The sequence below is a fragment of the Ambystoma mexicanum genome, chromosome 6q (assembly GCF_040938575.1).
Source record: "Ambystoma mexicanum isolate Mex_15411 chromosome 6q, UKY_AmexF1_1, whole genome shotgun sequence".
Lineage (NCBI taxonomy): Eukaryota > Metazoa > Chordata > Amphibia > Caudata > Ambystomatidae > Ambystoma > Ambystoma mexicanum.
The window spans coordinates 1153681919-1153705017 of NC_090937.1; the positions used below are offsets into that span (position 1 = coordinate 1153681919).

General features: G+C 44.6%; 1 protein-coding gene across 1 annotated transcript in view; it reads right to left on the bottom strand.

The window, feature by feature from the left end:
• SLC30A9 (solute carrier family 30 member 9) overlaps positions 1-23099 on the bottom strand; it is a 1100681-nt gene that overhangs the window by 393780 nt on the left and 683802 nt on the right. Inside the window, exons 11-13 of the mRNA XM_069631745.1 lie at positions 12946-13081; positions 12823-12862; positions 11845-11916 (exon numbers count right to left, since the gene is read on the bottom strand). Coding sequence (XP_069487846.1) covers positions 11845-11916; positions 12823-12862; positions 12946-13081 — 248 coding nt within the window. The remainder of the gene's footprint in view (positions 1-11844; positions 11917-12822; positions 12863-12945; positions 13082-23099) is intronic.

The window sequence follows — 23099 nt, forward strand, 5'->3', positions numbered from 1 at the left end:
TCTTACCATGTCCTCTGTAAAACTCCTCCACCCTCATTCATCGCCAGTCTACTGCCCTCACATTTCTTCCACCTTCTTTTCTCTCTTCACTGGCTCCTCCTCTCCTCCAGATTTCACAAAGGGGGAGTTAGGAGTATTGCATTCATCCATTCGGTGTCTACAGTCCAGGCTGTTTTGTTAAGGCTTGCATTCCTGAATTCTGATGGCGGGAGCAACGAGTGAACGCTGTCTCTGCTCTAAACAAGTCTAACGCCCACAAATGTTCTGACCACTGGGAGCGGTGCCATGGACAGTTGAAGTTTGGAAGATTTATAAAATATCATAAACCCACTCATATGATCCAAAGCGAATAATCATACCAATGCCACTCTAAAGTGATGTTTTTATTTACATCTCCTTTTTTATCAAAATGGCATACTGTGTTGATAGTCTCTTATCCTAAATCACAACATATGACAAACGCAGATTCCATATGTAAATTAACAGATTTAGTTGATTTCTTGATCACAGCCCCCTCCCTATAAGACAATTCATAATAAACAACCAACCAAATATATAAACACACATTTTACTTCCTGTAATGGCCTAGTGACGCAGAATGGCTTGTAATGTGCTCTTAATAGTCTTGATCGCCATTTCCAAACCAACAATTTGCATATACATCTAAATCTGGGATATTAACCAACAGTTACCCCACAAAACAAACATGGAGTTTTAGGTGGCTAATGAATGGAGAACCCCCATCTATTGTCTCATGTTTGATATATCTTTGATTTCCAATTTATGCTAAACCCACTTTAGGAGCTACTATGGTGATATTGATGGTTAGGATGTCTACTCTGATTTGCCAGATGAAAAAAATGTAAAATAAGTTGTGGGTTTACTTTACTTCTATTACTTTTTCTAAAGGAAAGATAGTCCCGGCATCACTGTATAGTTTGGAATGTCAGGCCTCATTGAGGAATGCACTATTATCCCAAATACTGTCCCTTTGCCCTTAATACATTTAGAATTGGGGTTTAAGAGTGCGGTGATCATTAATAGACTGGAGCAAGTTATCTAATCTGAATCCTCCAAAGAACTCTGTATATTAACGAATTCAAAATTGTCAAATAATGCTTCCATCTGATTTTTCAATGGAATGCAATATGGTTTTGATTAAACTTAATTCACACCGAAAGAGCCAATTTTAAACTTAAGGAATATTGTATCTTAAAAATATATCTATCGCTTTCCTGATCATAAAATACATGCTATTTATATGCGCTTTCGAGTTAACCAATTGGGTACATTAGATAAAGGGGCCCCAACTAGGGATATTCCAAAAGAGGAATTTTTTTTTCACTTGTGTAAAGGTCATTCTAAGTTGGAGAATCCTCATACCTGGGAAATGTGTTTTTGATACCAGCGCAATAAATTCAAAAGTTGCAGTGAGTACAGTTAATAGAGGAGGAGCTCCCGGCTTTGACTAATTTGGATCTTAAAGACAATCCATGAATTGATAGGTGAAAAAATTTTATGAAGAGATATTTTAGATTTAAATATTTTGAATGGAATGTTTTTAAAGATTGTAATAACATTGAGGTTGTAGAGTTATTAAATTGTATAAATAGTTTATTAAAAGAAAACACACAATATACAATCACCCAAACCCCCCTGCCCAAAAAACATGTTTCATTAAGATTCTAAACACAGGTTCTCATACTAGTTTACATATTATATATGCCCCCACCTCTGCTAAATCTTACTACTTAAAAAAAAACTAACCTCCCACATTCGCAATCACTGCAACAAACTCATCGACTACACGATTTTGCTTTCACCTCCAAGGGCAATATCTATTGTGTCTTCGCGTTCTAATAATCTCTTTGCTCCCTACATTTCCTCTAAAATTTTTAAGATTTGTGACACTTGCAGCCCCCTTTCTTTCCTCTCCATCTCCCTTCCGTGGGACCATGTGATCATTGGAGGAGTGAAGCGGAGTCGGAGGTGGCCTCACATCTCTGTAGCAAAGCCGGTTGGAGCGGCAGCAATCTTCAGCCTCCAGCAGTCTCAGTCTGCAGTTGGTTGACACAGAGCTGAGAGAAGAGGAAGCTCTTTTCAGTGACAAGTCAGCAGTAAGTAGGTTAAAGCCTCCGGACCCCAGATTTCTGGCTTGCCATCAAATTGTTTAACAGCTGCTTATATCGCCTATCATCAACACTTACATCACAGATGCTCAAAGTTGGAGCTGGGCCTGTGAGGGTGGAACACCGGTGAAGTGTTTATTGCGTTTGGCATGGTCGGAGAGGGGATGATTCTCTCGTAGCGTTTCCAACAGAGTTCGCTAACGAGGGCCTATTGGATATTTGTGTGGGAAAACACTCCCCTCAATTCCTCTCAACGCCTTAATTTAATTTCACTTTGAATTGTATTTTCCAAGTGTGATTACAAATTAACTATGAATGTACGATTTAAGGAGTGGACAAAGCTGAGGGACGTCGATTCACCAAAATGCCAGGGTTACCAAAGTGACATCACAGACCTGATACCACAGGAAGTGATGCCACTTGACCTTTGACCCATATGACATCAGTTCCTCTTTGACCATGGCGATTACTGAAAGTTGCTTGCAGGAGTAAATAAAAGTACATAAACGTAAACATTTTAAAATACCAAATCCATACTGAAGCAGACAAGAATATTTTAGATACCAACCACATTTTAACAAGGGTGCTGCCTTCATATGCCATGTATGGGGTCATGATATAATAGGGTTAGATCCAATAGTACAAAAGCCGAGGCAATATTGGTCCCACCATCAGGTTTGCATTTTGAAGATTTGAATATATCTTTGAGCAATAAATATGACAAAGTATTGAGCAATTTTGGGGAGTACTGTGACTCAATTTTTGCTGAAATGGACTTAGACAAGCTTACATTGATGGAAAGCCCAGTGAAGATGTACAACAAAATGAACATTGTAAAATGAGGAAAGATATACAGAGAATATCATTGTATAAACTACAAAGGGAGCTAACCGCACACCTGAAGACATATAAGGAGATGCAGTCTTCAGTGATGGAATTCCCAGGGCCAAAAAAACATTACATTTACATGTGCGTTTGTCTTAACTTGCTAGGCTCCCTACAAAGGTGGGGATAAAAGGGATACGTTGGCAAGAAAGAAATAGTCGACTCTGTAAAAGGCCGGGGTAAGCAGCAACGCTAAAATATTGGCTGTAGCACAACACTAGGGCAGAGGAAAATGTGGTTGGGAAAGTTCATAATGAGATTAGAGGATTAAAATAGTGAAGTCAAGTGGGCTAGGCTCTTGTATGGATACTCTATCCTATTGTGCCTCCTACTCTTAAGTAATAGTAGATTACTCCTATTCTAAAGGAGGAAACACAATCCTGGATTGATGGGAAATTATCGTCCGATTACTAATGTCCCTTTCCTATTGAAGATTTTGGATAAAGCATATCTCCAGTTTCAGAACCACATGGTCAAGGCATAGCTTACTAGGTAATTTACAATCTAGTTTCTGTGCTATGCACAGTACTAAAACTGCGATGCTGAACCTGAAAAACAATTTGGCTATGTCAAAGCGTTGTTGGTCGGACAAACGACAACACCGGTTGGTTTTGCAGAAAAAACTTAGTTTATTTAAACTTTGAACTTAAAAGGTGAATAAAACTTGTCAGGAAGATGGATTCCTTGCTGCTGTTCTCAGGTCTCCTCTCAGTCTCTCTTATACAGGTTATATGTTGATAAATGTTTGGGTATTCTTCCTTTAATAAACTTTTATGTAAAGAACAGGAACAGTGCCTATATTTCCAATAACGTCCTTTCTTGTGGTTAGTTCCTAACCTAGTCTCTCAGTTCCTTGCTTATAGCTTGGTATGCCTCTTACTCGCTAAACAAATAGACTTTCCTCTGTTACAGACTGGATTGAGTTCTGGATGTCGCCTGTGCATTCACATTCCCCTCAAGGGTTAATATATAACCTCTTCCTCGTCTCAGTCGGGAATCAGGTACTTTGAAGGACGTCCCCCTTCTCTACATTCGCCGGCATTTACTTCAGTTTGATAAGCCTTATCAGTAGGGGTTTACCGAACTTCGGCTTCGAGTAAGTATTCGACTGAATCCTGGCTGAAAAAAAGCTATTCGGCTACAGCCGAATAGTTTCTTGCTATTCAGCTCTTGCCGAATACTTTGACATTCTCATTTGAATACAATGTAACATGAACTCAGAAAGGCAAATATAGACTTCAGTTTGCAAAACTGAATAGAATTAGACCAGACAAATTGCTATCACACAGCTGAAAAATATCTTATATTGTAATCTGCTCTTTAGGGCATGTTTTGTTACAGATTCTTAGACATAAAAGGTGTTCATCTTTTATACTTAGCCTGCAACAATAAAGGAAAATCTTTTCTTTTGGCGAATGTTTATATGCAATGTGCACTTCTTTCAGTTGGAAAAGGCAAACTGAAAGAAATGTGCATAGATACTTTCAGTTCCTGTCATGTCACTCCCCATTGCGTACGTCATAGTCCCACCTTTTCTTTTTTTAAGGACTTGAGGCCTGAGTTTAACATTATCTGATATTTTATCAGGAATGATAATTTGCATATGTTTGTGTATTGGCAAGAAAGAGTGGCTAAGATAAGTGAAAAGTGAGCAGCATTTGCTTGGGTGGGGTGAATAGTTGCGAAATGGGGTTCACGCATTTCAGATTTCCTCTTGACTTGTGTCTTCTATGAGCCAACATGAATCATTATATACATTTCTACGTGAGCTGCAAAGAAGTTTCGAAACTCGACCGCATTGACTTTGCAACTGGATAGTGAATGCAATGCATCCGATTCACAAAGGCAGTCTTTTAGCATTTGTGAAGCACCCTACTTTAACTTGCACTGGATATGTAACAATCTTCTGTACATTTGGTCCATTCATTTTGGTTAAATCTGCTTTATTTCTGGATTTTATACTTTAAATAAAGATGCTACATTAATTACAAAGAAGAGAAATAAAAAGTATAGAATGCATTTAAAATGGTGCTTTGTTTTTCTAATAAGTATGCTTTTTGAAGTTTGGAACATGATTTATTAAATAAAGCAACTACTTCTTTTCGGTCGAATAGTTGACAAACTATTCAGTATTCGGCCAAATACTAAATATGTTATTCGGTACAGCCTACTTATCAAGCATTCACTCAGAGCGGTTCATTCTCCAGCCGCCCGCTTCGTGCTCTACAGAGCCGCGGCTTCAGTTACGCTCCTGTTTTCAAACAGCTGACAGCCATGGGCCGCCCTCTCCAGCTGTCTTACGAGGCTCGCGTCAGTCAGCTGTCTCACTACTCCTCGACGGAAGGGTGGCCAGGCCCTCTCAGCTCCGCGACTCCATTGGATGGCACCTTTGGTAGAAACCCCTCCCTCAGGACGGTGGGGGCTCTTGGAGCGGTCTCTGTTTACAGCGCTCACTGTCAGGCATAGAGGAGTGGGAGGGCTTCAGAACTCTGCTTTCCTTGTATTGGAGACAGTGTACGGGACGATGCCTTCTCTCCTTCGGTTTTCTTTCTCAAAAGTAGCCAACGGGCTAACTTCTGCTTTCCAACTGTAAACTCACAACTCTATACTCAAACTTGGATTTAAGCGTATTATGCTAATATGCCCACTCGTAGCAGGGCTCGTCCTCCTGGCTCACTGGACCCTGTCAACAACAGAACAAAAACGACCAGAAACCTTTTGAAGAAAGCACCTTCCAAATTATACACAATATCTATTGGCTGGGAGAACTGTCCATCAACACTCAGTAACGACCACCCACCAGACATTCATCCTACTGTTCTTTGCTTGCCGCGATGCCTGGTGAAGCTGGACACATGGCTTTGCCCTCTCTGATCTCCTATCCTATATTCTACCTTTTCACGGGCTAGTATTGTGGATTCTGGCAAGGTGGCTCTGCTGATGATTCTTGACCTCTCAGCCGCTTTTGATCTCATTGATCACACTCTGCTGCTCGAGAGGCTGGCAAAAAATTGCTAATTGCTCACAATCCACATTACAATGGATGGCATCCTTTCTTGGTCAAAGGATGGCACGTGTGGCTGTTGAAGGATTTCAGTCACACCCAAGCTTGCTGACCTGCGGAGTACCGCAGAGTGCATGTCTCTCCCCATAGATTTATCATCTATATACCCAGCCGCTCTTCGACCTCTTGGATGCCGCAGGCATTGTATACAACTACGTAGACATCCAGGTGGTCTTCAAGCGGTCGGGTATCTGTGAGAGGGACTCCAAGTTGATCAATCAGATATACAACATAATTCAGGAATGGATGGATGTCAACTCCTTGGCCCTAAACAGCACGACAGAATTCTTGTTGGTATGTTCAAGTCAACGGTTGAGAAAACTGGAGACTAGATACGGTCAATTCACATGTCTTTAGTTCTAACCCATTCAACCCATTTATTGTACTCATATTTCTTTAACCACAGCTATCCTCTACGGTTCAAAATATCTTCCATACAAATTTAGGATACCCTACCCTATTTGGACACTTCAATAGGGTAAGACAAGTCCTATTAAATTATCTAGGTGTTAGCAAATCATTTTTTACTATTTAATCAATCCCCCCCCCAATCATTGGGACCCACATCTAAGCTATAGTATTCTGGTTCTTCTCTAGAACCCGGATACATACACAAACCAGCCAGGTTACTAGACTCTTGATGAAAATAGGTACTTTACATTAAGATCCTTAAACCCGAAGAATTGGATATTACTTTGTGATTTTGAGATGTTTTGCATACTCAAGTTGTTTTGAAAATTGTCTTTTAAGTTGTTTTGAAATAGACATACTGACAAACCATTAAAAATATTTAAATTTAAAATGTTTCTTTTCTTTATAGAAATGTAATTGAAAATGAAAAGATGCCCCTGATGAAGAGTCTTTTTGAACTCGAAACGCATTGGGCCAACTCACATAATTTTGTATGAATAATACATTGTATTGTTTTGTATTGATTCATAAGTTGTCAAACAGAATTCTTTGGGGACATCTTTTATCCCGGAACAAATAAGTTTAAAAATGTTTAAATATGCCTAAAAATGTCTTTCAACCAAGGGTGGTAACCAATAATCAGTGCCTCCAATTCTGGGGATCTCCTAATTGGTCTCTCTCCACCTAATTCTTAAGCAATCATTAGGCCTTGCAGATAGTGTGCAGGGGACGAAGCTTTCCTAATTAGGAAAACATTCTCTCTTTTGTCTCTCTCCCCCCCAGCCTAGATACCAAGGCTGAGTACCTCTCCCCCGCACCTGTACCTAACATAACAATTGTCCTAATTGCCAAATTAATACGTATAGCTAAAACTAAACTACTTTACTCAGAAGAGGGTGTGCTCAGTGTATTGATCACTTTCATGCTTGACAAATTAAACATCCTTCAAAACAAAATCAGCCACCAACAGGCCTTAAAACAACAATTACCCAACCTCCTTCAGAATACCTCCTGTAACGCTCTGGCCTTCTCGATCAAAGAAATGAATGAACAGGAAGTCACTGCCTTCCTTAAATCTATCAAGCCTTCCAGGGAGATGCCTGTCCAGCACAGTTCATCAAGGATAGTGCGTCCACCCTCACACCCTTCATCACAGCCTTTATCAATGCCTCAAAGCAGCATGGGTTTGTTCATTGTTGAAAAAACCCACGCTCGACCCAACAAAACCTGGGAATTACAGACTCTGGTCCTTTTCCTACTGAAGATTCTCGATAAAGCAGCGCACCTTCAGGTCCACAAATACCTGGAGACTTATTCACCTGGTTGGTCTCTGACAATCGGGCTCCCGTCCCAACTATGGGACCAAAACAGCTTTATCGGACTTTAAAAACCAGATCAATGACCTCCGAGACGCAGGCAAACCGGCCCTCTTGCTGCTCCTCGACCTGTCCGCGGCTTTTGATCTGGTGGACCATGATACCCTATGCCACCACCTCTCCACCGCCGCCAATTTTTCCCCAAATGCCACAGCCTGGATCTCATCCTTTCTCAAAGAAAGAGCAATGAAAGTCTTCTCGGACCAAGCCTGCGCCAGCCCCAACTAATCAAATGTGGAGTCCCTCAAGGATCCTGATCTCGCCCACTCTCTACAACCTGTTCATGAGGTCCCCATTTAATTTCTTGGACTCTCTAGGCATTGCATATACCAATTATGCTGATGATACGCAGGTCCTCATTCCCTTAACTGGGGACTACGAGGTTGATAGGGAATCTCTAAATTCCATTTATGCCACGATCCAAACATGGATGGCCGAAAATTGGTTGTGCCTCAACAGTGTTAAAAACCGAAATCCTACTCATTGGCTCACAAGGAACACTTGGAAACTTGATGTGAAATACAGCTCCTCCCGGATCAATAACACCTCCATCTCTGTCACAGGTGGTAAAATCTCTAGGAGTTTACTTAGACTCTAACCTTACAATGGTCAGACAGGTTAGCGCCATTTCATCTGCCTCGGCCTACCACTCAAAATTAATCACTGCAGCCAGACCATTCTTAACTCAACAGAACTGCCTCACCATCACCAGAGCAAGAATTGAGTCCCGACTTGCTTATTGCAATGCCCTTCTGGTAGGCACCTCTGCAAAAACACCAGGAAACTTCAGACGGTACAAAACAATGCTCTCAGAGCAGCCACCAGCATTTCAAGGAGGGACCACATCTCAGCCCCCAGGAAATCGCTTCATTGGCTCCCCATCAAGGAAGTTATCATCTTTAAGACTCTCGCACTCACCCACAAATGTCTCCATAACTCAGCCCCCCTCTACCTCTCTCAAAGATGTGCCTTACCTTCCACAATCAGACCCACAAGAACAGCCTACACTAATCGTATCACCATCCCCAAGAGCGTCAGAGCGCGAGCAGGTGGGTCGAGTTTCCCAGTCATTGCAGCTACCAAGTGGAACTCGTTTCCGCCCCTCCCGAGCAGCATCTATTCACACACAGCATTTAGGAAAGCAATTAAAACGCTTCTGTTTGTATAGAACTGATCCCAATACACTCTTGCCTGATCGTGTATACTAACTTTTATGTTTTGTTACCCTTCTAGCCCAAGTTTGAAATTAGTTTTCTCAATCACCTATCTATCATGTATCACTGTATTCCACTAGGCTCTTGCTCTCTGGAACCTTGAGCAGGGCCGCCTGTACATGTGAATAAGACATTTCCTTGAAACAGCGCCTTGGTGCCTGTGGGCTGCAGCGCGCTTTACAAATCCAAAACAATAAAAAATAACAAAGTAAGGAAGGGAGTAATTTGTTAGATAGGTGGAAAATGTAATCTTGGGGGTTAGAAAGGGAGGCCCTGATAGGTATATAGAACAATATATTATATTGCATTTTGTTAAATGAATTGTCTGTAATGTTTGCTTTAGAAAGTTGTGGCTGAAGTAATTTATTGCCATTTTTAATGAACTACGATTTGTGAAGTATATGAAAAAAAATATGTTGAAGTTTTTATAAACTATACAAAAAAATAGGTAGAGGCACTGCCAAAAATATGCCACATCAGCATTGTATGGCCAGTTACTTCCATATTATGCCAATTATAGCTGCATGTCGGGTTTTGTCATTATATGAAAAGTAGATCCCCTACATTGCCAGTTGCTGCGACAATACAGTATTCAACAATCCAAGTCACTTACAGTGCACCAGGGCATTAATGCTGCAATGATAATGATTTGTTATTTATATAGCACTTTTGCCAAAGCTCTGACATTGGTCATATTTACATACAATTATCATCCCAACCAAAGTTGGTACTCATTTAGCAACCTCGGAAGAATGGAAGGCTGTGCCAGGATTTTAACCTGTGACCTGTAGATCACACAGATCACAGCAGCGAGCACTCAACCTGCTGAGCTTTCTTACTGGTTTGCTATTAAAAATGCAATATCACCATAAGAAAGCATGTCAAAACTGGATGCACAATGTAGGCCAGACACGTAATAACGCTCATCATGTTTGCTGTAGAATTGATGTTGCTTAGCAAAAAATGCCATGCCACAGTAAGACATACCTAGACTGGCAGCACCAACACTGCTTTGACTGAACCCCCCCCCAAATCCCGATACACATCTGCCAACAGGGAGAAAAGGATCACTGGAAAATAGGTGTTGATACACTCGCAAATATGCTTTGGAATTCTAGCATCAATTCACAGTTCTTGGGTGACTCGCATGGATCGAGTACACAAATGTTCAGAGTACCCTTGAGTTTTCCATTTCCATGAATTCTCTGCGATACCTCATCTGAACCAACGCCAGATATAGCTGCACTGAAGACTTACCATTTTGGTTTTTTTCTTTATTGTGATGTAGTTTACATGAAACCTTCACAAATTCATACAAAAATATACCATTAAAAAACAAACAAGTCCCATAATTAGTGATATCTTCACTCCACGCATCAATCATGACCAAAACAATTCTTTGTAGTAATCAGTTGAAAAGCTATCCTGTGCCTTATAAAAACGCAATCGATCTAATAGAGCTTTAAGCTTTACTTCCCAAAATCCAGTGTATAAGAATTTCGATGGTATTAGGGTACTTACAACACTTACAATGACTAAAATCGATTCTGAGATTTTTAAAGACTAGAAAGAAGCCATGTGTAAATAACTAGCTCTAGAATTTGGTCTCCCTTTCAAGGTTTGAGAATATTATATATGATGGACAGGCACGTGAGGAAGATTATAATTCAATGTGGCAAACCTTCATGATGAGGTATAAGCATGTATATCAGTGTTATTTAATTCTTTTTATGCAGTGATTTAACCATATTCTGTCTGCTTGGAATGTCTGTCCTCTAGGTGGTCCTTGACCCACGATCATTTGTTGTGGAATTGATGCTGTAGTGAAAATGTTGTAGGTTGGCAATCTTTTATTGCGACTGTGCAGGCCCTTTTGTTTTAGAGTCTGTAAAAATACCAAAAAAACAGTAAACAATGAAAATGGAAATAGGACCGATGTTGCTTTGTATCCTTTAAACACGGGTCTGCTAAAATGAAAACAGGACAAGTTTCAGCGGTCCGAAACCAGATACATTTCTTGGGATTCTCCGGACCTGTACTTGTTTTCGGTTGCAAATACCTATACAGTACTTTGGCCAGTGTTAATATTCAACAACTCAAGCTCTCAAAATCTAGCTTAGACTACTTCAGAGATGCCAAACTACCTTGATATTACTTGGCAAGAAATGCTGTCAAGCAACTTATAGATTGTGTTTCATGCCTTTCTGCAGTTAAGCAACTTAATGACCACGCTTACATATGCAGAGTAGTATGTAGAGAGTTTTTATATCCCTAACTCCATTGTCTCTTTACCCGCAAATTCAAATAAAACAGAAATGATGAGCCAAAACAGGAGTCACAGCGGAGTCCCATACAACCTAATTTCTGCAGCTTGGTGGCCTTAGACTGTCAAATGATCAACACTTTGATACATGTTGACGTATTTGTACTTCCCATTCTTATTTCTACCACTACACATCTTCACTGTGGCAGGACTGTCTCACCTAGTCTTGGTCCCTTTATTTCAGGACCACACGAAGGTGCAAAAATAAAAATCTATATTCTGTGTTAAGAGAATATATATTTGTAAAGGACATATATATATGCACATGGATGCATAACGTGATGGGCTTTGGAAAATAAGTTAACACTTGATTGGAAATGTCCTGGAGGAAATTAAGTTTATTTTTTAATTCAGACTTCAGTCACGCATGCAGATGAAATCAAAATACATATTCGTTTGGTCTGTCAAGAATAATATACCAATAGTTAAAGATAATACATACCATATTGATAAAATGACAACCCCTTAATGCGAGCACTCTTTCGAATCTCATTAATCGCAACCAGGAGGGTAGCTGAAAGATAAATTACACCCTTTAAATTAATTAATTGGAGATAGTGGGCACACTTGTTAATATGTGAAGCAAAAAAGAATTCAATAGTAACCAGTAACACTGAAAAGATAGAAACTCTGTTGCCACTTCCGAGAGTTTCACTTCACTGTCAAGGGACAAAGTAAATTAAAAACAATGTGTGGTTGCTACATTGCAATGAATTAAATAAACCCTTTGTGTAACATCTCTTACAATTTCTGGAAATAGTAAGAAAATGAATGTGAATGCATGTAAATAAAAGACCTGACACAAGCCAACACTCAAAGATGCAAAGGAAGAGGAGAGGTTTTCAAAATTGCTAAAATTAGATTTTGCTTATATTAATATAACCAAAGTTGCAAATCCTTTTCAAGTTTGTCCTTGCGTTATAAAATTAAAGCTTTAAGTTTTAATAGTGACACTGAAAGATGTAAAACATGAATAGTTGTTTGATATCTAGTCACAATCCCAGCAATTTCAAAGATTTTAACACGCATGAGTCCTGATCATGTATTTTATCCACTTAACTTTGGATCATAACAAGGAACTTACAACATCCACTTCCCATTTAACCTGGTACTGAGTGATCGTCCCCAGGTTTCCTCCCATGGTTGCTAGTAGATTCCTGGTTGCCAAATTGCCTGTCCTCATCTCACCTGCTGACAGCTGCCCACTCCCTTGCAACCTGCTTCCCTCATTATGTACTCCTCCACCCACCCCCTATGACTCGAAAGTGCTCTGTTGCATCCCGAAGCTAGGTCAGCGCTCAATAAATAGCCCAATAATAATAACAATAATAATAATAGAAAAACATGGCTGCTTAGGGCGCCAATGAGGTTTCTTTTTCAGAATAATTGGGATGAAAATACAATGTTTGTGGTTGCTCACCTCCTTCTGAAACCAGTGAACCAGCCAATATACAATAAGCCTGAAAAACAAATACATATTAAAATTATGCTAAAAGTAGTGTTAACGTAATTACCAAGTGTATATGCAAGAGGGTGGACCTACCCAAAGAAAAGATTCAATAGGCTGAGGATGCATCAACCCTATGATTCCATGGTACCAAGAGAGTCCTGCTCCCATCATGAAAATGCCAACGCCACTAATCAGGGAGGCAATATAGCGCATGTTTGTAAATCCATATCTGTGAAAAGAATTGCAAAATGTTAATAGAAAAGCAAAGTTATATTAATTTTAATCATTCAAGGGTTTAGAAAGTGCGCACAATTCGGGAATAAACATCATAATATCAAATTAGAGTAGTGAGACCATCAAGAAATTAAATTGTAGATAATGATTCCTAATCTCAAATACCTTTGTGGGCATTGGTGTAGAATTCCACTAAGGGTTGTGTGTGGCCATGGAAATCCGAGTACTAAGCAATCATAATATCATGGCATTAGGTCCTCTCTTCTGCAACAATAATCAAGGGCAAGGCCCAGTACAGATGAATGCTTTTAATGAGGCCTGCCCTCTGCTCTTACTACAGTTCATTGTTTAGTGGAGATATCAGATAGTGTGTGATGAATGACATCCAAACTAATGCCTATAGCTGTGAAAATTGATTCACCCAGTACATGCACTAACCACAACACTTTCAATCGTTTGGACTAGCAGTGGGATTGAGAGAGTTTAAATAACAAAATGGTGGCTAGCACAAGGCCATTGCCTGTACAACCACCTCTCAACATCAGAGTCAGTCAGCAGTATAACACATTAACAGGAAACAAAATCAAAAGAGCAAGTTACTCTCTTACCTTACGTTTTTTCGATGGGATGGTCCGACGACGTATTCCATATCTAGGACAGTAATCACCACAGCTGTGCTGCTTCGGAAAATCTTTCTGCGTCCTGCGTCGATACGCTGCCCTCGAGGACCTCCTCCGATGGCCGACTTCACCGGATGTTATAAGCAGGACGCACAACGCCCGTAGCCTCAGTTGTAGTTTTTTCCCCAGAACGTGTGACACCAGTCTTCTGCCAGTCTGACCACACAAAGCCTTGCGGAAACGTAAGCTGCAATTGCTTAAGAAATTCTGTAGCGGGGAAGGCAGGGAGGGAGCGACATGGAATACGTCGTCGGACCATCCCATCGAAAGAACGTTACCAGATAAGAGAGTAACTTGTTCTTCGAGGGGATTGGGTCCTCTGATGTATTCCATATCTATGACAGACTCCCAAAGCAGTACCAATGCAAGGAGGCGGGAAAAGAATTTAGAATACAGAAATTTAGAATGCCCGATCAAATTGAGGAGCAAAAGACCGCCTTGCCAAAGGCCAGATCCTGCCCACGGATGGAATGGAGGGAGTAGTGACGTACAAAAGTATGGACCGAAGCCCAGGTGGCTGCATCACAGATGTTACGAATAGGAATACCCCTCTGTAGGGCAGTAGAGGCAGCCATACCCCTGGTAGAATGGGCCTGTAAGTCGACCGGTGGGTCCTTACCCACCAAGCGGTAACATTCAGAAATTGCCAGAATAATCCAGCGAGAGAAAGTCTGCTTAGTCACAGCTTGTCCCAAAACGCTTTCCAGCGTAACCAATGAAGAGTTGATCGTCCACGACATGCGTGAAATATAAAAGCTTAAAGCTCTCCTAGGATCAAGCCTATGGAGCCTCTCCTCTTCCTTACCAGGATGTGGAGGAGGATAAAATGCCGGAAGAATAACCTTCTGGCCTAAATGAAATTCCGACACCACCTTCGGAAGAAAGGAAGGACGAACTCTAAGGACAACCTTGTCCTTATGAAACACAGTGAAGGGTGGCTTAACTGAAAGTGCCTGTACCTCACTCACTCACTCTGCGAGCGGAAGTGACCGCAACGAAAAACACAGTTTTAAGGGTTAATTGTCTCAAAGGACAAGAATGCAAAGGCTCAAAGGGAGCACCCATTAGAAACTTGAGAACAAGGTTTAGATCCCAACCGGGCACCTGGAAAGGTGACGGAGGGAACACATTAGTGAGCCCTTTCAAAAACTGAGAAATTAAAGGGATTTTAAAATAAGAACAATCCTCAGACAAGCGCTTAAATATAGACAGCACTGCCAGGTAATCTTTGATGGTACCAACTTGCAGGCCCCTGTGGGCCAAAGAAAGCAAAAAAGACAGAACCATAGGAATGTCACATGAAAAAGGATCCACAGTCTTAACCCTGCACCAGTCGCAGAACTTTCTCCAACGGCAACAGTACAGGGACTTTGTTGCGGGCCTTCTGGCCGAAAGCAACACCTCCATCACGTCTTCAGGGAGGTCCAAATCCTTATACCTCAACCTTTCTTAAACCAAGCGTGAAGGTTGAGGGATCTGACCTCCGGATGGAGAACCTGACCCCCCTCCCGTGAGAGCAGATCGTCTCGGTAGGGAAGACGACGTGGAGGGCAGATGGACAAGTCGAGAAGGTCCGGGTACCACGTCCTCCGGGCCCATGCCGGAGCAATGAGGATCATCCGGGAATCAAACCTCTGTAACCTCTGCAGCACTTGCGGAATGACGGGGACTGGAGGAAACGCGTACAGCAGTGGGAATGACCACTCCACCACAAACGTGTCTCCCAAGGCTCAGGAAATTCCTGCAAGCAGAACCTTTCGCACTTCCGGTTGACACTGGAGGCAAAGAGATCCACTTGAGGGGTCCCACAAAGGGCAACGATCTCCAGGAGAATCTCCTGAGCCAACTCCCACTCGTGAGAGATCGCGCTCTGCCTGCTCAGAGCGTCCGCTGTCTCGTTTTCGTCTCAGGCCAGATGAACTGCCGAGATCGAAACTTCCTGCTGGATTGCCCAGAACCAGAGCTGCATCGCCTCCCTGCACAGAGGAAGTGACCCTGCCCCCCCTTTTTGTTGAGGTAGTGCATGGCCACTATGTTGTCTGTCGGGATCAGGACATTCTTTCCTCGCACAGTCGGCAGAAAAGCCTTCAGGGCAAGCCTGACGGCCCTCAGCTCCAACAGATTGATATGGAGTCTGGACTCCGACGGAGACCAACGACCGCTGACTGTCAACTCGTTGGCATGAGCTCCTCATCCGTCACGATCGTCACCTCCGGCCAGGGTAGCCAAATCAGAGCCCCCGTTATCAGATTGCCTTCGACGGCCGACCACAGAAGGTCCTGGGCGACCGAGGACAGCACCTGAACAGGGTCCGACATCCTGCCAGAGGACTGAGACCACTGGAGCTTGAGTGCCCATTGCAAAGATCTCATCCGCAACCTGGCCTCTGGCACCAGAAGAATGCAGGATGCCATGAGGCCGAGCAATCTGAAGAACTCGAACGCTGGGAGACTCTGGGCATGCTGAAACTTGTGCACCATCTGCTGAATGTGACGAGCCCTCACCTGGGGAGGAAAACACTGCCCCCGGGACGTGTCGAGTACTGCTCCGATGTACTGGAGCCTCTGAGTTGGCGTCAAGTGGGACTTCAAGTTAAGGGAGAAGCCCAGCTTGTGGAGGGAGTGGCAGGTGACGGACAGATGATCCAGGACTCGCTCGGGAGAGCGCACCCTGATCAACCAATCGTCCAGGTAGGGGTAGACGTGAATCCCCCTTTCATGAGATGCGCTGCCACCACTACCATGAGCTTGGTGAAGACCCTCAGGGCGGAGGTCAATCCGAATGGCAGGACCCGAAACAAAGTGCGAGTCGTCAACCGCGAACCTCAGGTACTTGTGCTTTGGATGGATCGGAATATGAAAATAAGCATCCTTGATGTCGAGAGACACCAACCAGTCCTGAAGTTGAAGGGCCTGGAGGACTTGAGAAAGAGTAACCATCTTGAACTTGTCCTTCCTGAGGAGTTTGTTCAAACTGCGCAAGTCCATGATGGGTCTCAATCCCCCGTCTTTCTTGGCTATCAAAAAAATAAGGGGAATACCATCCCTTGTTCCTCTCTGCTACAGGCACCAGTTCTATGGTGCCTTTCTCCAGCAGGGCTTGAACCTCCTGCACAAGGAGCGGATCCAGACTCTGCAACGAGAGATTCCCTGGTGGATTGTCATGAGGCCTCTGCCGAGAGGGAAGACAGTAGCCGTGGGCTATGATCTCCAGAACCCACACATCTGAAGTAATGGCACGCCATTCGACAAGATGCTGTGCCAGCCTTCCCCCAAACGGCGAACCATGGGACATGGCCTCATGACTGAGCTGAAGCGGCTGCGGCGTTGCCTGAGGGCAAAGAGGCAACTGCCCGAGCGGCCTTGGCACCTCGAGTACCTTGTTTCCCACCTCTGGCACTCCTACGGTGGCCCCTTTGACTAGCAGATCCTCTCGCTTTACCAAAGGATGAGGAATAATGAAAGGACCCTCCCCTCCATTGTTGTCCCCTTGGACGAAAAGGCGTAGGTTGGCGAACTGCAGCACCCAACGACTTTGCTGCAGTTTTGGAGGTCTGCAACCTCTCAAGGCTCTCGTTAGCCTTGCTGCCAAAAAAGATGTTCACCGTCAAAGGGCATGTTGAGGAGCCGGGCCTGCACATCAGGAGCAAACCCCGACTTCCGCAACCACGTAAACCTGCGTATTACGGTGCTCACCGCCATGGACCGACTGGCGCAATCTGCCATGTCCAAACCCGACTGAACGGCCTCACACATGGCGTCCTTGCCATCCTGGACTATAGCAAGAAAACCACCCCGTTAGTTTGGGAATATGTTCAGCCACTACGGAAGCAGTTCCACTGAGTGTGCGTGAAACGTGACAAGGCACATATGGAGTTGGCCGCCTGAAGAGCCATACCCCCTGAAGAAAACACTTTCTTCGCCCAACAATCAAAGCGCTTGCCGTCCCTATCAGGAGGGATGGTAGGATATGACGCCTGCTTTGCTGGGGCCTTAGCCGCCTGCACCACCAAACTCTCCGGAGTGGGGTGCTTGGTCAAGTAGCAGGGGTCGCTACTGGCTGGGCTGTATTTTCGCGGCAAAGACTTGCCCACTGCCGGGAGACTCTCCGGAGCAGTCCAAGCCCCGCCACCCTCCTCTGTAGAGCCATATGGAACGGCAGTACCGGGTCAGTTGGTGGACCTTGATCGAGGATATCCGTGAGGTCATCCTGAAGAAAATCCCCTGGGGGAGCTGACCACCCCAAGTACTCGGTGACCCTAGACATAAGTCGCCGGTACGAGGAGTCGGCATGGGTGCCAGGCTCAGGCCTACAAAACTCCACCTCCGGAGAGGTGTCCAGACCACTGGTGTCGTGCAGGGACTGAAGCAGGTCCTCAATCTGGCTATGGCCCGAGAGAATCTCATCTGGCACCGTATCAAGAACCATGCCATCATCAGAGCCCTCATCCACCTCCGAAATGTACTCAAGGTGGCGGAAAGAGGGCACAGAATAGGGAACAAAGCCATGCTTGACCTTGGCCAGAGCCTTTCTAGGGGGTTCCACCGTGCCCCGGGGTACCCCCATCGAAACAGCCTCGAAAGGCGTCGAGTGAATCGGCGTCGACGCCGAACACGGCGCCAACAGCATCGACTGCGTCGACACAGGCCTCGAGGGCGGAGCACCGAGCGTGTCCCTTGACATCCTAGGCGCCGATGGCGTTGACTTCTTTAGAGGTGGAGCCTTGAGAGAGTCCTTTGACGACCTCGGCACCACAGGCATCAACGTCTTCCTCGAAGGCATCACAGGCTCACACGGTCTCGAGCGTGTCGAGGACCCGGACCTGGAACGGGCGTGACTAGAACCATTCCCCTTGTCCGAGCGGGAACGCTCCCGCAAATCGTGCCGACCACCCGAGCCCAAAGGCGTACGAGCGGTGTCTCTAGTCCGATCACGACTGACCCCACTCAGAGGCGCGGACGGACTAGTGCCCTGTGATTCAAGAATCGCTAGCATTTTCTTACCGAAGGAAGCCCATTCCTCCGGCGTCGCATGCTTGGTGGGATAAGCGACCCGCTGACGGGAGGAGTCCTCGGATAAAGACGGGGAAGGTGACCGATGACGGCTCTTCCGGGAGTGCCTCAAAGAGGCAGAGGCGTGGCGGGACCCACTCCGGGACCGAGACCCACTGGACTTCCAATGATGATGCGGAGAGTCGCCCCTCGAATCGTCCGTCGAAAGCCCCACGGACCTCGACTTCCGGGGCTTGGACACCTTACCGACCGTTTCTTCTTGCGCTCCCGCAAGGCTTTGGACGTAAGCGGCTGGCAGTCGACACAATCATCCGTGTCATGGGCCTCCCCGAGGCACCAGAGGCAGGCATCGTGCGAGTCCGTCACCAACATCTTGGACCCGCAGTACCCGCACTTCTTGAAGCCCAGACACAGGGTGGAAGAAGAGGTGGACATCACAAAGGACTTGAACTTCACAAACGAACAGGTTTGAAGAACCGAAAGAACAAACTCCAAAGAGTCGAGGCGCGCCGAGATCTCCGAAGCGAACACGTTCGTGGAAAAAACGGAACTGAGGCTATGGGCGTCGTGCGTCCTACTTATAACATCCACTGACGTCGGCCGTCGGAGGAGGTCCTCGAGGGCGGCCATCGACGCAGGACGCAGACGCCAAAAGATTTTCCGAAGCAGCACAGCTGTGGTGATTACTGTCATAGTTATGGAATACGTCGGAGGACCCAATCCCCTCGAAACAAGGTTACAGGTCCCAATAAATAAATGGATAGTAACCAATTGATTTGTATAGATAACATCTCATTTTATATATTTACCTACTGTCAGGAAAGATTTTGTTTTTGCAAATTTCCCCTCCATAGATCTCTATGGGACCTGTAAGGGTGCAGAAGTAGGAGTCTGACACAATGGTGGCATGTTTTTGATTATAGATTTTTATTTAAAGCAAAAGAAAAGGAAAGCCCTACCTATCCCTATTTGTAGTAGGGGTTTCCCTGCCTCAAATAAACTAATGAGTCTATCAGGAGGTCTTGTCAAAAGCAAATTGTCCACCGTCATGTCAAAACCTATTTACTTACCTTACACTCTAAATTAACTAAGACAAAGGGGGTAATCTTCTTGGTCCAGAAGAATGGCCCCCTTCTTCTGGACAATACTCCAAAGTTCATTTACAAGAAAGAGGAAGGGTTTTTCTTCCGAGGTAAAACTTAAAAAGGCACATAGAAAATAAAGTCTTGTAACTTCAGAGTAAGTACAGACAATTCCCCTGTATTGCACTGGTAAGTCTCTTAATAGGGATTCTGTATATATGTTAGAAGGTTTTGTGTGACAATATTTATCTGTGATGTTTATATGCTTAATGTGCAACTAAAGGCCTAACACATAACTGTATTTTTATATACTTACTGTCTAACTTGAATTACCGTTGTTGCTGTGTGTGGACTCATTGTAGCCCTAGACCACTCACTTTTCCTGAGACTAAGCCTTGACTACTCAGCTACCTTACCTTGAATGGGATTTGGCTAACCTTGCATTGTCTTCCCCATTTACAATAAATAGGGTGGCCGCCCAAAACTCTATCACCAGGGCCGATTTTGTATATCCATCTTAACAAACTGGCTTGCAGCAGTAGGATAAGGTATTTGCCACTCAGTGTAGAGTCACTGGAGGGATCCCACCGTTCTTGTAACACAAAACACTGGGCTGTAAAAGCTTTGGGCTTGTAAAAATGTTCTAGCCTAGATTTCAATATTGACGCATACACAAGTACAACTCTTCATATGCACGAAGTTGAATACTTTCTTCCGACTCCTTGCCCAGTGGTGCTGGCCAGGAGTAGTTCTAGTGTAGTTCTAGTGTCCCTGGGATCCTAGAATTTCTTCCATACATGATAATATTAAGCATTACTTCAACACTGGGAAGTGTTAAACTGTGGCGGATTCCACATTAGTAAACTCAGAGGCTCTGGCCAGAGCTCCTCCGATGCCCACCAAGTTGGCCGATGCTCCCCAACCCCCAACTTCCCAGCAACGCCTGTGTGAGGAATTGCCATCTGGCAAGGGGGAAGGAGTCCTGTATTTTTAAAATATATATTTAATAAAATGATGCAGGTAATTCCACCTCTGGAGAACAAATTACTTACCTTGCAGTAATATTCTGTCTGATGGATGTGGCTCCCACGGATTCCTCATCTATGATAATCCTATCCACAGCGCAGCTGTTCCGAAAAACGCTACTAGTGGGCAAACTGCAGCTCTGCCTGACGCCCCTACGCACTAGACTCTACGTTGGGGCCAGTATATATCAGTTCCACCCTTTTCCCCTAGCAATCTGACTACTGAGGGGCAGCAGGACCAAGGATGTACAAGCGATCCGCAAAGCGGGATCAGTAGGGTGGGAGATGAGGAATCTGAGGGAGGAATATCCACCAGAAAGAACATGACCTAAAGTTATGTAATTTGTTCTTCTAATTGATTAATTCCTCCCATGGATTTCTATTCTATGAAAGACTCCCAAAGCCATATGAAAACCTCGAGGAGGGAGGAGATCAAGGACCAAAAAACTCTGGAGGACCGTCCTAGCAAAGTGGGCGTCCTGCCCCAAAAGCGAATCCAAGCAGTAATGCTTAGCAAACGTGTGCAGAAACAGCCACGTTGCCGCCTGACAGATGTCCGGGAGCATTCCACTCCCCCTCCTGTCCAGCAGGGAAGAGATGTTAGCCACTCCAGTGGTAGAATGGGCTCTGAGACCCTCAAGGACATCCTTTCCGACCAGATCATAGCATACTAAGATGTAGAGAATAATCTGGATAGACAGGGTCCATTTGGTCACAGCGCTGCCAGCACCAGCATGAACAATGAATAGCAGGTCATCTTTCCTAGCTTCTCCCATCAGAGCGAAAAAGTAGCCGAGTGCCCGCACCGGGTCGAGCAGATGGAATCACGCCTTTGCCTTAGACGGATGAGACAGATGAAAAAACACAGGAAGCTGGATCTTTTGAGAGAGATGAAAATCCGAGACAACTTTGGAAGAAAAGAGGGCCTCACTTTCAAAGTCAGCTTCTGCTTGAAGAAAACCAAGTACAGAGGTTTAACGGAAAACACCTGAAGCTCACTCACTTATCTTGCGGAAGTGTTGGCAACTAGGAAAATCACTTTAAGTGTGAGCAGCATAATAGAACATGAATGGAGGGGCTCAAAACAAGCTCCCACAAGGAATATCAAAGTCAAATTTAAATCCCACTCCGGGACAACAGACTGATATGGAGGAAACTGGTTATAGAACCCTGACAAGAACTGCATAACCGTGGAAATCGTGAAAAACAAGCCCTGTTTGGGGACCTCTTGAAAACTTTAATACTGGTGAGGTATCAATTAACAGTGCCAATCTGCAGGCCCACTTGGGCCAAGGGCCACAACAAAATCAAAAACACAGGATAATGGACAGGATAACGAGTCCAGGCCAAGCTCCAGACACCAAGTCTAAGATTTACACCATCTACAAGCAGAAACAGAGTTGGCTGCGGGCCTCCAAGCTGAGAGGAATACATCAAGAACATCGCTGACAGTCCCACTGCTTGCATCTCCGCCTCGCAGTAGACCAGCATAAAGGTTCAGTCTGCTGATGTTCGGGTGGAGGATCCGCGCCGGGCAGATGGACATGTCCAGCAACACCGGATACCACGTTCTCCGGGGCCAGTCCAGAGCGATCTAGTTCAACGTGGCTTGGAACAGGTGCAATCTTCTGAGAACCAGCGGAAAGACATGGATCGACAGGAATGCATAATGCAGGTCAAAAGTCCACTTGGCCATAAGTGTATCCCCAGGAGCTCCCCGACGAGGAGATTCGCTGGAGCAGAAATACTTGCACTTCCTGTTCACACTGAAAGTGGAGAGGTCCCCTTGAGGAGTTCCCTAAATGGAGAAAATCTCCTCCAGAACTTTCTGGCAGAGCTCCCATTCGTGAAGGCCGAAGTGACATTCTCTCTTCTGGCCAGATAGGCTGCCATCAGAGACGCCATTCTGCAGAGCCAAAAACCAGTCACATTGCTACTCTGCACAGACCCCACACCACCTTGCTTGTTTAGGCAGTGAATAGCCACTGTATTTTCTGTCAGAATCAGCAGTCTTGCATTTCACAGAGGGGAGGAAGTAGACCAGGGCCAGGCTAATCGCCCTCAGCTTCAGAAAGTTGATGTGTTCCCGAGACTATGCGGGTGACCACAATGTGCTCACAGTCACCTCCTGCAGGTGAGCACACTAACCAGTCAAAGACGCGCCTGTGACCACCGTCACCTGTGGGCAAGGTTAGCGAAACAGCAAACCTCTTA